This window comes from Amblyraja radiata, chromosome 14 (genome assembly GCF_010909765.2).
Source record: "Amblyraja radiata isolate CabotCenter1 chromosome 14, sAmbRad1.1.pri, whole genome shotgun sequence".
NCBI lineage: Eukaryota > Metazoa > Chordata > Chondrichthyes > Rajiformes > Rajidae > Amblyraja > Amblyraja radiata.
The window spans coordinates 17,510,243-17,527,677 of record NC_045969.1 but is presented as its reverse complement, the minus strand read 5'-3'; the positions used below and the strand labels follow the sequence as shown (position 1 = coordinate 17,527,677).

General features: G+C 38.1%; 1 protein-coding gene across 3 annotated transcripts in view; it reads left to right on the top strand.

Moving 5' to 3' along the window:
- The window catches only part of dcbld2 (discoidin, CUB and LCCL domain containing 2), a 79,294-nt gene extending 62,799 nt beyond the window's left edge, over positions 1-16,495 (top strand). The window contains exons 10-15 of one of the 3 annotated variants that reach the window (XM_033032644.1): positions 2,557-2,713; positions 4,381-4,500; positions 6,438-6,531; positions 6,933-6,982; positions 8,715-8,852; positions 10,437-16,495. In XM_033032644.1, coding sequence (XP_032888535.1) covers positions 2,557-2,713; positions 4,381-4,500; positions 6,438-6,531; positions 6,933-6,982; positions 8,715-8,852; positions 10,437-10,885 — 1,008 coding nt within the window. In that variant the 3' untranslated portion in view covers positions 10,886-16,495. Of the gene's footprint in view, positions 1-2,556; positions 2,714-4,380; positions 4,501-6,437; positions 6,532-6,932; positions 6,983-8,672; positions 8,853-10,436 lie in introns of all 3 variants that reach the window. The other 2 variants (XM_033032643.1, XM_033032645.1) reach the window with 2 other exon arrangements.
- Positions 16,496-17,435: the final 940 nt, after the last annotated feature.

The window sequence follows — 17,435 nt, the reverse complement described above, 5'->3', positions numbered from 1 at the left end:
AGTGAACATGGATAGGTGACATTTCGGGTTGGGACCCTTCTTCACTAGGATTATTTTGAGGACACTGGTAAGTGAGGTGGGGTTTCCATAAGCTTCAAGATCTGATGAAGTCTTCTCCCCAGTAAATAGAGAGGGTCTTGGTGTTTGTTTGAAATTTCTGGTAATGAGGCTTGCGGATCCTTGAGAGTTTGCTTGGGGAACGAGATTGAGGCATTTGCGAAACCTTAGAGGACACTACCTGATTAACATGATCAACGGTCATTCTGTGAAAAGGTGGAATGGCACAGTAGAGATGAATGGGGAAAATACACAACAATTATCCAAATGAGATATGGTTGTGCAAAAAAAGAATACTGGGAAAACTCAATAGATGAAACAGCACGTGACAGCAATGGGATGTTCAATGTATAGGGTCAAGACCCTGCATCAGGACTGAGAATATATGTTGGTGATCAGCCAATGGAATCAGTAGTGTTGCATCCAGGAAACAAGGGGAGCGGGAGTTTGAACAAAGAAAGACACTGAGTGGACCATTGGGAATGTGAAAGGGGTGGTGGGTAAGTGTAAATCAAAAACTGTTATATTCATAGCATTGGGATGTAGACCACCCAAATGCAATATCACATGTTGTTGAGGTTTGCTTTAGGCCTCGCCCCATCAGTGGAACAGGTTGAGGACAGACGGGTTGGTGTAAGAATGGGAAGAGGAGTTGAAATGGCATAACAGCAGAAGCTGAAGACTGCCATTGCGGACAGTGCACAGATTCTTTGTTCTATGCTTGCTGTTACAAATATAGAATAAGCACCTCACCAGCACTGAATGCAATATTCCAGGTTGGAGGAGGTACATGTAAATCTCTGCCTCACCTGGAAGGACGTTTTTTGGTCCCAAGATACTGGTGAGGGAGGAGGTGTAGGGACAGTTGATTTACCTCCTACGGTGGTATAATCTGTCGGGGGGGGGGTGAATGGGTGAGGAGTTGTGATCAGACCAGGGAAGTCACGGAGAGTGTGGTCCCTGTGAGAATTGAAAATGGGGGCAGGGGGGAAGAAGATGTGGCTGGTGGTTGGATTCCATAGGAATAGGTAGATATTGCAAATAAATATATTGTAGGGGGCAGTGCAGTGAAAGATGAGGACCATGAGAACTCTTAATGGTTCTATGAGGAGTAGGGCTTTGAGAGTAGACCTGCAGGAAGCAGAAGAAATGTTCATCAACTACTGTAAATTGTAAACCTAATTCCTGCAAAGGAAATATCAGAAGTCCTAGAGTAGAAAACCTCATCTCAAGAAAAGATGTGGTGGAGAAACTGAGAGAAGGGAATGGTGCTCTTACAGGAGACAAGCTGGGAGAAGGTGTAAAAAAGGACACAAAGTGCCGGAGTAACTCAGTGGGTCAGGCTGCATCTCTGGAGAACATGGATAAATTATGTTTCAGTTTGGAAGCCTTCTTCAAACTGGGAATGTGTAGACAAGCTAAAATAATTGTCATAAGCTTAACGGAAGAATGTTTATCTCACGGGATGGCGACGAAGAGATCCATTAAAGAAGAGGTGTCAGAAATAGCCCAGTTGGATTTGAGGGGTGGAAGTTGGTGATAAAATTGACAAGTTCAGCACAAGTGCAGGAAGCAATACTAATGCAGGAAAAGAAGAGAGGAGAGTTGCCAGAGTAGGCTTGGAGCAAGGACAGTTCCACGGAGCCAACATTATACCTGTTAACTCTACAGACTCGCTCACTGTCTCATGCCCTGAGATTAGGCACAAAGAGTCACTGTAATGGCAATTTAAAACTTTTCTAATGTCCAACTTATTATTGCCGTTACTACACAGGTAGGGAGGAGTGGAATTTATGCAGTCGATAACAAAAATTAATCCTCCAGTCGTTCTTTCCAGTTTAATTGATTTTTATTGAAGTAGACAAAGAAGTGAACATACCAGATCCTCTTTAAACAAATTGCAGCTATCTGTTCTTACTTTATGAACTGGTAAAAAACTGTATTCTTTCTCCCGTGCCAGCTCCAGTCGATCTGACCACTCACTGTGGTTTCGCCAGCCTAATCCGATGTATGTCACGCCCATCTACGTATCAAAAGCCCACCTCAAGCGTGCAAAATAATTCTGCAAGAAATATCTAGACAAAATAATAAAATATGCTAACAGTAACTAGCCTAAGCGAGAATGGCTCCTACAGTCACAGCATTCACACTTTTCACATCAAATTGACTTGTTATTGAAATTCGCATCTCTGGACAGCATTTGCAGTTATATTGAACAAGCTCACACCTATTACTTGTTTCATTTGAGATGTTGAGCAGAAGTTTCCATAGGGAGCAATAAAGAAATGTTCTCAGCATTAATCAATTCATGATAGTTGTGGAATGACTGAGGGGTCTTCTCTGATGCACCTCTTCCCATCTTAGCTTGAATATGGTGACTATCATAAAGAAAAAATACCCATAGAGGGGGGAAAAAATGAAATAAAATAATTTAAAGAAACAAATGCACCGTCAGAAAGAAAATGTGTCTCATTTACTTTTTTTTAAACATTTCTTAAGATTTTCCAAGGAAATGCCAATAATTACCAAGAAGTTCGTAACAACTTCATCCCACCTATTATGGCCCGTTACATCCAGATCAACCCAGTGCAGTGGCATCAGAAGGCAGCACTGAAAGTAGAGTTATTGGGTTGTCAGCCATTTCAGCCGTCTTTGGGTAAGTCTCCATCAAAATACCTGATGACCTCAAATTACACACAATTGACAACTTTATATATCCAACTTGGGTCCTTTTCTGGCGAATGTCCATTGCTTGCTGATTTTGCTGTGTAGTATCCAAGTAGCCCCATATTGCAGCTTCATCTGGCTGATAACTCGTATTTATTACGGTATTCCTGATACTACTCACTTCTGCATGCCTCGCTGAACCAGGAGTGAGCCCACGTCAGTGCCAGATGGTCTTATTGTTCTGTTTGAATGTGGCAGTAATGGAATAACTGAGTGGAAGTTAAGAATCACGATAGATCGGATTGTTTGATGATTGGATCATCCGATTCTGCAGTGTGAAGACACTCTGCAGACCCAGGTGCTTTTTTGTGTCACCATTGTCGTTTCTTCCCAGGATTCCAGATGATTAACAAATTTTTAATTTTATGTTTGCCATGGTGGGATTTGAACTCTGGCCTCTGGATGGTCGGTGCTGGTAGAGTGAGGATGTTGTCAATTGTGGTAGTGAAATAAATTTCTGTTGTGGCTGATGGTCCACAGCAACTCATGGATTCTTCTTTGAGCTGCCAGACCTTTTTTTGACTTTATTTCATTTAGCATGGTTGCAGTGCTACACAATAGTATGGAGTATGTGCTTTGCATGAAACTGAGACCTGGTATCTATGAGGAATATGGTGGTCAATTCTACCAATGCTACCTTGTATGTCAACCATTGATAGAATGGTTAGAGCAAGGTAAAATAGTCTTGTCCCAAGTGATGATTTACTTGCTGTCTGCTGCAGAGCCAGTCTGACAGCTTTGTCATCAGGACTTGACTAACTTATTCGATGTTGATGCAACCAAGTCTTTTACTTGATATGCATTATATGTACACAGAATGTACATTCTGTGCCCTTGCTACTTTAAGTGCATCTTCCAAGTTTTGGTCAACATGATTGAGCACTAATTCATCGGCCGAGGGAGCATTGCTGATGGTAATCGGGAGGATTCTTTGCCCACGTTTGTCCGCTTGGTATGAGTTCATGGGTTCTGGAGTCAACATTGAGGCCACAGAGGGTTATTCTATTCTGTCTGAACAGCAGCATGCCACCATCTCGAATGGGTGGATCATCTCACTGAATTATGATTGTCTGGCATGTGAGTTTGTGATTAGAACTATGTCACCAAGTGGGATAGGTCTGGCATCATAGATGGGCCAGATAATGTAAGGATGGGATATTTCCTCGCCTGCAGGACAACAGAGAACCAGATGGTCCTTGCGTCATTTTTGTTGTTGTTCCAATTTTGAGTTGATACTGTTTTTCTCTTAAGCACATATTTTTTTGCCAATGATTTGACCTTGGCAAGTGCAGCGTAGTTGCAGTGGGTGCACTCGGGTCATCTTTTCTCAAACATTTTACTCCATCTGTTATTAGATTACACTTGTGAACAACTGCAGAAAGTACTATCACTGTTGTATATATGGTTTGAGCTTGAGTAGGCATTTTGCTTCCAATATGCAAGAATTGATCTTGTAGTTAGTTGTTTCTTTAGGAAGGTACAGAACCATAGAATTGCTACCAGGAGCCAGGAAAGAGAACTGGTATTTTCAGCAGCATTAACACAATGTTTAAATAATTTTCCTAGCTAATTCTCCAAATTTCTGATGTGTTGCAGCTCGAGCTCCAGTTCAATCTCGACCTCCTTTGCTCACCACGGAAATCACTCCAAAGTTGGACAAAACAACATTTACACCAGATGTCAAGAATAATTCAGTGACTCCCAACATATCCAAAGGTAATCCAAAGCCACCCATGATATTGTTTACTAATTGAAACGTTGAAATTAAAATGAGAATGACGACACTCATTCAGGTTTAGCTCCAATACATCTAGTTGGAAATAATAATAGAAAAGTGAGATAGGAATCAATTTTACTCATAAAATGAAACCGTTAAAATAATAGCATTAATAGTTACATGTTTCCTTTAACTACCCTGATGTAAGTTCCTAGCATAATCAACGATTAAATGCTATGAGAATTACTAATGTACATGGTAGCATGCAACTTTAGCATTTGTCAAAGGACTTTGTAAATGGTTGTTATTCAATACTCAGGCAATGTACAGTGTGGCATAACAATCCACAATAATTGGAGCTGACTACTGGTGTTCATTTTACCAGAAATAAAATTGATCCCTAAGGTGCGAGTAAATGTCTAGAAATACTATCCTATTTAAACACCATTTTAAGTATCTTATTGAAGCAGCAATGCACATTAAAATGCTTCTGCACATGATTCTGCAATTGTATGCCAAATTTAGCTAATGGATATTGTTTATTTTAACATACAATTATTTTCAAGATAAACCTTTTCTTGATTAGGTCTTTCTTTGTCCTTTAGAGCTCCTTGCATTAGCTCTGATTCTATTTGGCATAGCACGCCATATCTCCCAGTTGTGGACCATTAGTATACAGCACAAAGAGTGGGTATTAGTTATGCTATTTTTAACCATTTGCCTCTGTACACCACAATTTGAGATTTGTAATAGAAAAAATTCACATGGGGTTGAAGTGCACATTGTCAGATATTAATAAAGGGCATTTTTATACATTTTGGTTTCACCATGTAGAAATTACAGCAGTTTTTATACATAGTCCACCCCATTTCAAGGCACCATAATGTTTGGGACACATGGCTTCACAGGTTTTGTGATTGCTCGGGTGTGTTTGTCTCCTTCATGCAGATATTAGAGAACTCTCAGCACCTAGTATTTCCATCACCGTTGGAAACTTTTATTGTTGTTTATCAACATGAGGACCAAAGTTGTGCCAATGAAAGTCAAAGAAGCCATTGTGAGACTGAGAACCAAGAATAAAACTGTTAGAGACATCAGCCAAATTTTAGGCTTACCGATATCAACTGTTTGGAACATCATTAAAAAGAAAGAGAGCAATGGTGAGCTTACTAATCGCAAAGGGACTGGCAGGCTAAGGTAGATCTCCACAGCTAATGACAGAAGAATTCTCTCTATAATAAAGAAAAATCCCCAAACACCTGCCGGACAGATCAGAAACACTCTTCAGGAGAAGACGCCCAGCAATTGGTGATGTCCATAATCGCAGACTTCAGCAGTCATTGCATGCAAAGGATATGCAACAAAATACTAAATATGACTACTTTCATTTACATGATGTTGGTGTGTCCCAAACATAATGGTACCCTGAAATGGAGTGACTATGTATAAACACTGCTGTAATATCAACATGGTGAAACCAAAATGTATAAAAATGGCCTTTATTAAAATCTGACAATGTGCACGTTAACCACATGTGATTTTTTTCTATTACAAATCTCAAATTGTGGCGTACAGAGGCAAATAAATAAATGATGGGTCTTTGTCCCAAACATTATGGAGAGTACTGTACATTGACCATGCCTATCCAGTTCAACTGTGTAAAATATTATCCTAGACTATTTGAATATCTACAATACCTGTGTAAGTACAACTAATAATATTGAACTTTCCATTGTAATATGCAATTTAAAAAAATTGTCAATCCAAATGTTATTAGTTTACCTGGTACTTCAACTGAAATTTTAAATACAAACTGTTAGGTTTTGCATTTCAGATTTAAGCACAGAAATATGAGATTGCTGCTCTATATTCTTTGAAAAAAAATTAGTCTGTACTTGGCCATGGCTGAAACGCAGCTGTTTTCAATGGGTTTCAGATGTGGCGTTGGCGGCTGTCCTGGTGCCTGTATTAGTCATGGTGCTTACTGCTTTTATACTGGTTCTTGTATGTGGCTGGCATTGGAGAAACAGGTGAGCATGCAGATCGCCAAAGCATTGCAATCATATAAATAAAGTTTATATACTTTAAAAAAAAAAAAAAAAAAAAGAATAGCCTTGTTAAAAATATCAGAATATTATTCCTTTGGCCCCAGCAATTGAATAGTAAGATGCAATATTTTTAATTAAATAGCCTATTTGTATGTTATAAGTTGAAGCTATTCTCGAGAAGTGCACGTTATAAAAGTCTGGAAAATTGATTATAACTTTGCAGTCATAATTTGTTGTTTATATAATCTCTCCAGTCGCATCTAGATGTACAAACTGTTTATTGCTGGGTAGTGTACACACATTTCCTGTCTGATGTAGAATGTGCAATATCCATGAATGTGTTATTCCAACTGTTCAGCTGATAATTCTTGCTTCCATTGCAGAAAGAAAACTGTTGAAGCACCATACAGCCTTATCTATTGGAATCGAACAGGTACGTAATGACTTTGAATAAGACACCTTCATCACTGTGAGCATTGCTTCCAAACCACAGATGATATTGCACTGGTGTATCAATGCAATTTGTACGTTGAGTGCTGCAGTGGGACTTCAGTGAACATTCCAATCGGCAGTGCTAACGTACAAAATACAAATTGTTGTGGCAATAAGGAATATTTTCAGACTAAAATTGTAAATTTCTAGTGTTTCCCATGATTTCTTAAGTGAAATTCATAATTCCTGCCTGTAAAATTTCCACGCGAGTTATACGGCTACTTTTTACTTAAATGTCTGAAACGGGAGGAGAGGATCAAGCACAATGTAAGCACAAACAGGGGAATTACATTAGGACGTATCAATCGGGTGGCAGCACGAAATGTGGTATATCTAAATGATGGCTTGCATTTTGAAACGGGTCCAAAGGGAATGAAAAGAATAATTATGCATTTAATAAATATAATAAATGAAACTATTATCCAGTGTTTTAAGTTTCATGTTTCAAATTGACAGAGTTCTTTCTCAATACAAACATGCTCCTAACTGTCCTTATTCTATACAGTCAAATATTTAAATGGGAATAATATACTTGAACTATTCCCTGGTGCCTTTGTTCATGTTTTAAGATCCCCACAATAGGAATTCTAAAATGAAAAGAAAATTATGATGGATGAAAGAGTTTACAATTTAGGTCAGTGAAAAAACAAGTTAGTATCGGACAAATGTAACATTATAAAGCACAAAAGTTTAAATCTATTGGCTTTAAGTATAATGGGTGCGAGGAAACTAGCATGAATAAAGAGAACAATTGGTTTAACATGAGGCAGGCATGTTAGTAGTTAATGATGGCATAATCAGCATTGATGATTCTGTATGTACATATGTGCGGTAGTGTACAAAACCATCTTTGGTGTAACCAAAAATATATATATATTTTTAAAACAAGTAGAGACGATGGTCTTGAGTGATCCAGCCCACTTTACAGAAAGATAGTCTTCTCATAGAATCATACAGCATGGAAACAGGCCCTTTGGCTGAACGTGCCAACACCAACCAAGATGCCCAAATTACGCTAGTCCCAGTATTTGGCCCATATAATCCCTCTAAAACTTTCCTATCCATGTACCTATCCAAATGTCTTTTGGATGTTGTTATAGTTGGTGCCTCAACTACCTCCTCTGGCACTTCAGTTAACATTTTTATCCAGTTTCCCCCAATTTTTATGATCCTGAACTACAATGGTACAAATACACAACATTAAGCAGGTTTCACACTGAAAGGGAATTTGATAAAATATCTGAAGAGAAATGATTGATTGCCATGGGTAAAGTGTAGAAGAGCGAGATTAACTGAATAAATCTATAACAGTGCTGGTATGAGCAAACTACCTGGGGGTTCTACTTTCATTAGAATCATTCTAAGGTTCTAACATAGCTCAGAAAGTGGCATTTTAAATAAATCATGTCCACTTAGGAAAATGCTACAAACAAATATAAGGTTTACTAAATTGCTCATTGGACAGAAATTGTCCATTGGATTTGGTGTGATTGCAGAGTGATTCTATTTGCATCATATCTGCTTATTGCTAAATGCTAAATTGCTAAATACAATTCTCCTGATAACTATCACAGTCGCTGATGTTATTTGGAGAGCAAAACAAAAGTCAGTTTCGCTCTTCTGCCCAACAGTACAATATGTCTCAATGTTACTAACTGGGAATTATGGTACAGGCTGGTGGAAGGGAATGAAGCAGTTTTTGCCTGCGAAAAATGCTGAGCCTGATGACACCTCCGTGCGCTACACCAGCAGTGAGATGAACCGGCTGAGAGCCCGAAATGGCAGCACATTGATCCAAGCAGAAACTGCAGGTATTCCAGAAAGATTAAGCAGTTACTAAAGGCGCAATGTCATGAAGCTGCTCACCACAGCAGAACATTAATGAATCGATAGACAGGATAACAAGTGCAATCTCCTTTCCTGTCAGAATATTCATTACTGAAAATCTATATTTGCTCTTAATCATAGAAACAGGCTTTTCAGCCCAACTTGCCCACATTGACCAGTGGAAATCATTCCAAATTTCTTGGCCTCTCCTAGAAATAAAGTGGTAGTAATCTAAAACTCTGATACATGTCTTAACGCATATCAAGGCCCACTTATCCACCTCTCAGTTGAAAAATCAATTAAAAAAAAAATTAAAAAAAATCTTATCTGTATTTTCTAATCTCTCTTTGGCCTCATTCCTTCTAATCTTAGTGATTTTTTGAATCCCCATATGTCTGCCCTTCTCAAATTCTGGTCTATTGATCATTGCCAGATTTAATTGCTTCACCTTCAGCTGTCAAGCATTACACTCTAAATGTGCTACCCCATCTTAATTATCTCTCTTTAATGCTCTTTTTCAAGATGCTCCTTAAATCCTAATAGTTTTATCAAGCTATTAGCATGGCTGCACATCAACGTTTATTTGATAACCAGCCTACTAACAACCTTAGTAAATTTTGAAATGTATAAATAGGAAGAATAGTTATTCTCATTGAACAATGCGCAAGATTTCTGGAAGAGGAATTTAGCTTTAACATTACCTCAGCTGCATGGCATTTGGCCAAACAACCTTCCAACTGTTTCTATCCCAAACAAATAGAGGCATTTGCATGTGGCATTTTGCTCTTTAACCACGACTGAACTTCAAATAAATGTGCAGTAAATATTGCTGACACTTTATTTAAATTTATATATCAGCTATGGTAAAGATGCAGATTATAAAAATAAAATTAAGTAACAGTCTGCAATTGCTTGCTGAAAACTGATTCATGGTGTAGGCAAGAGAACAAACTCAGTCCTCTTTGAAATTAGATCTATAGGACTAAGCACTTTCTTTTAAGCCTGCCTTATTCCCAAGCTTGACTAAATTGGTTGTGCCAGAGTTCACAACACTGTCCTTAAGCTTTTTTTTCTCCAACAGAAATTTATTTTGCTTTATGTTGGTCTTATCCTAGGATCCTTAAATCCGAGTCCTTTCAAAAAAATGAGAGCTCTTCATTAGATTATGCTCTTCGTGTTAATATTTGTCCTCCAATCTACTCCATACACCTATGTTTGGGTCTACAGTTGGTCAGCAGACTTTGACTCTGCAGCTAATAATGTAGAAACAATGAGCAAGAATCATGTTGCTGCCCTGCATTCTCACCTCAGACTGACTTGATTAACAATATTCCACAAATGAATGGGAGAATTACGTTTCAGCTGGAATGGAAATGGAGGTTTATTTGATCACTGGTCTGCTGTAACACTTGCTAATTTTCTAGCCATACCACGCATGACAAGGGGAAGGCTGAGAATAATAACCGCATGTATCATACTATTATTTATTGGACAGGAGTAATGAGGTCACCAAGCCTTTACATTGTTCATGGTGATAAGAGTGCATTTTCATGTGTACTTTTTTTCAGAATATGCCCAGCCACTTGTGGCAGGAGTTACGGGAACATTACGACAGAAGTCCACTTTCAAGCCAGAGGAAGACTCTGACGCAGGATACAGTGACCCAGATGGCAATGGGCACTACGATGCACCTGTGCCAGAGATCTATCATGCCTATGCAGAACCTTTGCCAGCTTCAAGCCCAGAGTATGCCACTCCAATCATTATGGAAATCTCCACTCACCCAACAGGAACCTTGGGGTCTGTGGCTGCCTCCACCTTCAAATCATCGTCAAGCACAGGGCCTTCATTGGCGGGTAATATAAACCCCTCTTTACCCCGGACTGAAGGAACTCCTTCTGGGCAGACAGGATATGATACACCAAAAGGAAAGATAATCCCAGTGTCTGCAGAGGAGCAAGTATACCAGGTACCAAATAGCGTATCACAGATACCAGCAACATCAGATGCTGAATGAACCATGGAATGAGGTCATCATGCAGAGGGTACTTTGGTGGGGAGAAGGAAGTGATTTCAGATGACCATTTCCACAGTGAAAGAAACGATTGTCCAAAGCTAATAGGTAGGCATTGCTACCGTTGGTGACTGCTGAGAAACTCTTGCCTATTACCTCCAATGGATGGAACAAGGATCCTTAAATATTTCTGTTCTATTGCACGTACCTGTAACGTAGACGTCGATTCATACTGGCTTGGTATTTAATGTCATCTAATACCAAAGGGTTAGATCATGCATGACGCAAAAAGACAAATTATTTTAATTCTGGTTAGTCCACTCAGATTTAGTTTGCCTCATTTCAAACTGAAGACAAACCATTGTAACATCTTCACTTGAGTATCCCTCTTTCAGATCTCAATATGATAGACAAATGCTAAATCCAAGGGCACATGATGCTTTAATTGAGTATTGAGATTAGTGTTAACTGTGCGAAGCGAATTAGTACCGTAGGTCAAACTCTGGCTTGATTCCCTTGCATCTATATCACGCAGCATCTTTGGTTTAAAGGTAGATATATATCCTGGTTTGAGTTTGGTTATATGAAGAAACTAACCTAGTGATGTAATCCTTAATAAAGTCTTTTTTTAAGGGTTTAAATGGTCATTTTCCTATTTGATATTAAATGTCCTGGAAAAGTATAGCATTGTACAATTGGCTTTCTATTCATCAGCATCCCTTTGAAATTAAACCAAAAAACCCCATGAAACTGCAGTGCCTTTGTATTTAATGATACGCTACGATTAGTTTTAATGTCACAATTTTAATGCAATTCGTTCAACAATTTTGATTTAACTCTCAACTGGATTGATTGCAGTCACCTAATTTATTTGTGCCTTGAGAGAAAGATGGAGATATTGCGCTGAAACAAGTTCCACATTTCTTCTTGTAACCTATTCAAGTAATTGACTTGCATTAATAATATATAAGGGTAATATACTTGCAATATAATAATATATATTACAAGGACATTTGCTAACACCTCTATCCCTTGCATGCCTGAGAATCTAGTATACCCTTGGCGGCACGGTGGTGCAGCTGGTAGAACTGCTGCCTCAGATTGTCAGAGGCACAGTTTTGATCCTGTCCATGGGTCAAGTAGCGTTTGCATGATCTCCTCGTGACTATATGGGTGTCCTCCGATTTCCTCACACATCCCAAAGCCGTGCAGATTTGTAACTCAATTGGCCTCTGTAAATTGCCACTATTGTTTATTCAAAGGATGTGAATGTAGGATAACATAAAACTAGTTGTGAACAATGGTTGGAATGGACCTGGTGGACCAAGGGGCCTGTTTCCATGCTGTACTTTTTAATTCAATTTAATTAATTTCAAAAGAAAATTGTACACCAAGAATTGATGAGAATACCCATAAACTTTAGGTTGAAACATAGGTGAACTTTCAGACACTCAGCCCCTTGCATAAAGTTTTACGCAATAGCAAGACAAAGTGGAGATCAGTATGCCCAATTTTCTGAAGAAAATTGTCAATTGAGTAAGATTTTATCGTGAGAGAAGTTGCCATACAATCTACTGATTTACCATTAATCATTTTGCTCATGGTTTCTCCAGCTCAAACCTTCCCTCTAATGATCTACCCCAGTCAGCTAATCTCTCTCTCTGTCCTCAAGGCTGGGTTTGTAATTAAAGTAAATGATCTTTAAAGTATAGTATCTTTACCAATATCTGGTAAATTGGAATTAGTAAGTAATATGATTTAATCCAAAGGACATTGAATTATGTGTAATTATATCTAACCACCTTGGCAAAGAAACATGAGAAAGGACATTTATTTTGCACTCCTACCATTTGCAATTTGATAAGAGTTAGGACTGTTTCCATTTGGCACTGGACCCCCATTTTGTTGACCTGCTGGTGACTTATTCCAAATTGGGGTTTTTTTCCCCATCTTAACATGGCATTTAACCTCCTCCCCCAGTATGAATCAAATCTCTACAAGGATGTACTTTTTGTTGCTTTACACATTTAGTCGGTATATTATGTGTATATTTTGGTAGAATTTAGAATGTATACATAGAATGGAAGATTTTTTTTGATGATTTGATATGTGATAGAAATATATCTCCACAAATTACCAGATGGGTAATTGATAGAAAATGATTGGAACCCTCAGTCCCAACAGCATTATTTAACTGGTTGAATCTTTCTAATGCTCTGTTAGAATGGCTTAAATTCATTCCACGCTGTAAACTTGTCCTGGATTGAGGCCATTTGCTTTAAAACAGAACTTAAATATTATTTCTTCAATATCTGAATTTTATTGAAATTTAACTGTTCATTTTCAAGAATTCATCAAACGTTGTCCACGTTCAAACCAAGAAGTTACCACAGAGGTAAGATGGATTATAGTGATGTCCATGCTAGCCCAGTGAATGGAGCTAGATTGAAAATTTAGACCACCATCACAATAAATGGATGCAATCATTGTAATAAAATAAGAAATGCTGGACCATGTCAGGCAACAGTAATAAAGAGAGAAGCAGTTAATGTTTCAGGTTTAACTGGAAAAGTAAGAAAACAGGGGCGATTTACATTGTAGAGAGGGGGTCTGTTTTTGCCTCCTCCGAGGACTGAATAAGAATCGGAGAGGAAAAGATAAGGAGGAATAAATCGAGTCAGTGGGAGAGAAAGATCCAAAACATTATGGTGTTCTGATGCAGCATAATGTCTCCTTCATTTAATCTAAAGTTAATGGGGTGTAAGTGTCCTTGATCTGAAAGGTAACTTTCTGTTCAGTGACCACCGGAAAGGGAAAGATTTCTGATAGGGGGATTTTTGCCTTTTTTATATAAGTTTTGAAAGAAACAATAAGGTTCTTTCAAGGATTGAAGAACAAAATAATATTCTATTGCTAGTGTAAGCGGAGGTCTTCCTCACTGGGTATCCAAACTGAGCCAAGGAAACTAAAGGTATCATCTGAGACATCAGAACCCTGAAACTGCACCTTTTAACGGAAATTGTATATATGTAATTGTATTGAAAATTCCATCTTTAAATTTCACTGATGGTACAGTAATGAAATGTGTCCTGCAGATGGCGCTATTGTGAGCCTGGACAATTCTGATCTGTTGAGATTTGTTGAAACTTCCAGGACATCCACAATTGCATATTTTGTCTGAAAGGGTGGTGGAAGCAGGGTTTAATTAATTCTTTCGAAAAGAAGTAGGACAGAACTTGAAAAAGGAAAATATTTTGGAACTGGGGGGAAAGAGCAGGGTCGTGACCCTAAATGGCCAAAATTGTTTTATCACTTTTATCTCTACTTGGATATTTCTACTCTTTTATGGGACATTTGGGAACTATGAATGATAGACAATAGGTGCAGGAGTAGGCCATTCAGCCCTTCGAGCCAGCACTGCCATTCAATGTGATCGTGGCTGAAAGTATTCAACTTTAGATTTCCAGAATTTCCGAAAGGTAAACTCCCTGTTATATTAATGGCCTACTCCGTTTTGTAGTACTTTTGATAAACACCATTTCCATATGGTCAGGAAAAACTTTCAAACTTACTTTGAACAAGAATATATTTAGACTTATGTGGTGAATGATCTATACCAGAGTAGGTTGATATAGTGGTTTAATATAGGACTCTAGATTCATGAAGTAAAAGACAAAAGTTATAATTATCAAATTAGGATATTTTGAAAACGTTGAATTGAGGATATTTCTCCATCGAAAAAATGTATATCACAGCATCCCTTTATTTTAGTTCCATTCATATACTCTATTCTAATGGCTTTAATAATTCCAAACCCTATTTAACCTTTGTTCTTATAAATTTATTAGTCTCGTCAACTGGAACTTGGTGCTCTTCAGCATTCACAGAATGGTGAATGCTGAAGAGCACCAGGCGGTGATTGTTTGAAGGCACAAAAGTGATTTTAATTTTCCCTCCAAGACTGCCATGGTGAGAAAGAAAATCTGTTTTAACATTTGAATAGTTTTAAGTGTCCTAAGATCAGATATGATACCAATGTTAATTAAAAATCAGTTTGGGGTAGATATACTGCTTCAACTCAGAACTTTATTTTATAGCGATGAAAATTCATCAAGCTTATCAAAATGATAAAAGCAAATGTGAAGTGTTTTCTTTAAAGCATGACTAGTTTACATATTTAAAATTGCTAGACAATGCACTCAAAAAAACTATCCCAAATAAAACCACGTGTGGTAACCATAACTGAGACAGTGGTTTTGTCTGGTCCTCAATAACCTCTCAGCTATTGAGGTCAAGTTGAAATCAATGAAAAAAGGAGCAAATCAAAATGTCACCAACAACTTATAGCTTTTCAAGAAAATTCAACCAGTGAGACTGAGGATATTTTAAAGAGGAACTAGAGAGTGATTGCAGAGTCCCTGCTTGATAAAAGGTACGTACTGCTGGAAAATTGGAATCCCTAATGAAATTCCATAGAAAGACACTACTGCCGCTACTAGGGAGGCTTCTTTGTTCTAGTGTTTTACAAAGCTTGCAGTAAGGAGTGATAGATCTTTCATATTGATTTATTTCTGTGAAATAATGGTCTCAATTAGTATTTGCTCTACAATACGACAGTGCAAACTGCATTCTTTTAGTAGGGTGTAATTGCCAGCACACCACATATTTTATGATTATATTTTTAACATAGTACATTTTGAATCTGTTCACAGAAGAGGCAGTAATTTCACAAAGACCTCCCCTGGCACCTCTCCGTTGCTGTCCAGTACTACCAGGATTTTCTGCATACTGCATTCTTTACTGAGAGTGTAATTGCCAACACAACAAAATATTTTATGTAAAAAGTACTTTTTAAAATCTGTTCGCAGGAATGGTATTTTACAATAATCACATGACCTTTCCTCTGGTGTTGCCCAAACCACCCGTTTTTATCCATCTCTTATCAGCACAGTAATCACATCTTATTAATTGTCTTTATTATTTTTAACCTGGCTTTGTGTGTGCACTTCAGCTTTATCTTTTGAGGGTTTGTAAGAAGTTTTTTTTTTAAATGACTGGAGCTGAGCTTATTTTACTCAGTCGGTGTAATGCACACAAAATGTGAACAAAGCCTGGAACTTTGAAATGTTACGTAAAAAGTAGATCCAGTGCAGAGAATCACTGGTGATGTTGCAACACAAAATTAGACAGTCAACCAATGTGTGTGGCCTTGCACAGCGATTTGTCACTGTCTGTATTTTGTAAGATGCACCTTGTTATTTTTATGTTAATCACTGAATTTGTGTTGAAACTGCAAGAGATTTTTCGTGATAGAAGATTGTGAGAGTTCTATTATTACAGCCTTGTCTTCACCTCAATATTTTTAAGACAATCTTGGTTCAGTTTTTATCAAAATATGCATAGTTTTCTGCCTTAATTTTGTATAGGTGTCAAAAAACTGCTTTATTTGAATTTAGTGCGGACAGTTCTACACAATGTAGAAGCCATTAAGTTTATTCATTTTTACTTAAAATTTTTAAATAACTTAGTGCGAATACTGTACTGTCACAGTTAAAAAGAACTGTTGATTTAAGTGAATTTCGTATGTAGTAAAATAAAAACAATGAAATAATGGTTTATGGTGATGCTTTTTACCACCACATCAGTCAGACAACAAAATACACACATATACACTGCACAACAACAAGATGCCGGCATAAAAACCATCTCTTTATATTCACTAGTATCTCTAAAGGGGAGGGGAAAAAAACAGACTTCTGGTGTCTCCTCAGTTGTGGATATCAATGTCCATCTGCAGTGGCTGACATGTTGAGACAATGCCTTCATTTTTGAGTGTCCCTCATTAGCCATTGAGCTTGCATTAGTCTTGCATTTGGGTGAAGAACATCTAACTGTGCCAAATGGAGACACACACTGAGCACCACCATCTGATCGAGGAGAAAATGTAAGGGTAGGAGGCATTGTAGGCTTTGGTCAAGGGAATAAAGGGGCGATCTTCTCTCCTGCTGCTTATTCAAGTATTAATTAATTAATTTGAAAATTAAGCTAGTGCAATTTTTGATCTTCACATTTTGAGTCAAATTGGACAGAATGTCTGGGCAAAAGGCACTGAAAAGGGGTGAATTCTCCGAGAGCTAATAAGAGACCGATTCTACTTTTCTGAGTCTGAAGATGGGTCCCGACCTGAAACGCCACTCAGAGATGCTGCCTGTCCCGCTGAGTTACTCCAGCATTTTGTGTCTATCTTCGGTTTAAACCAGCATTTGCATTTCCTTCCTACATACTACTTTTCTGCACCTCCAACCCACCTCCCATAAAGTAGACTGGTGTGTGTGTGTGGGGGGACATTAACAATAAAGGGAGAGAGGGGAGATATAAAGGAAGAAAAAACTATTAGGTAGGAGTATTGGATTTCTGGTAGCAATCCATGATAGTCAGCTGTCCTTGCCTCAGTGGATGATGCCAGCACAATATGAGGGCCTTGTGTCGTAATTGCTTGTGTGGATAATCTCCGGAGGTCATGACCACTGGAGTTTATGTACACAGAGGACTT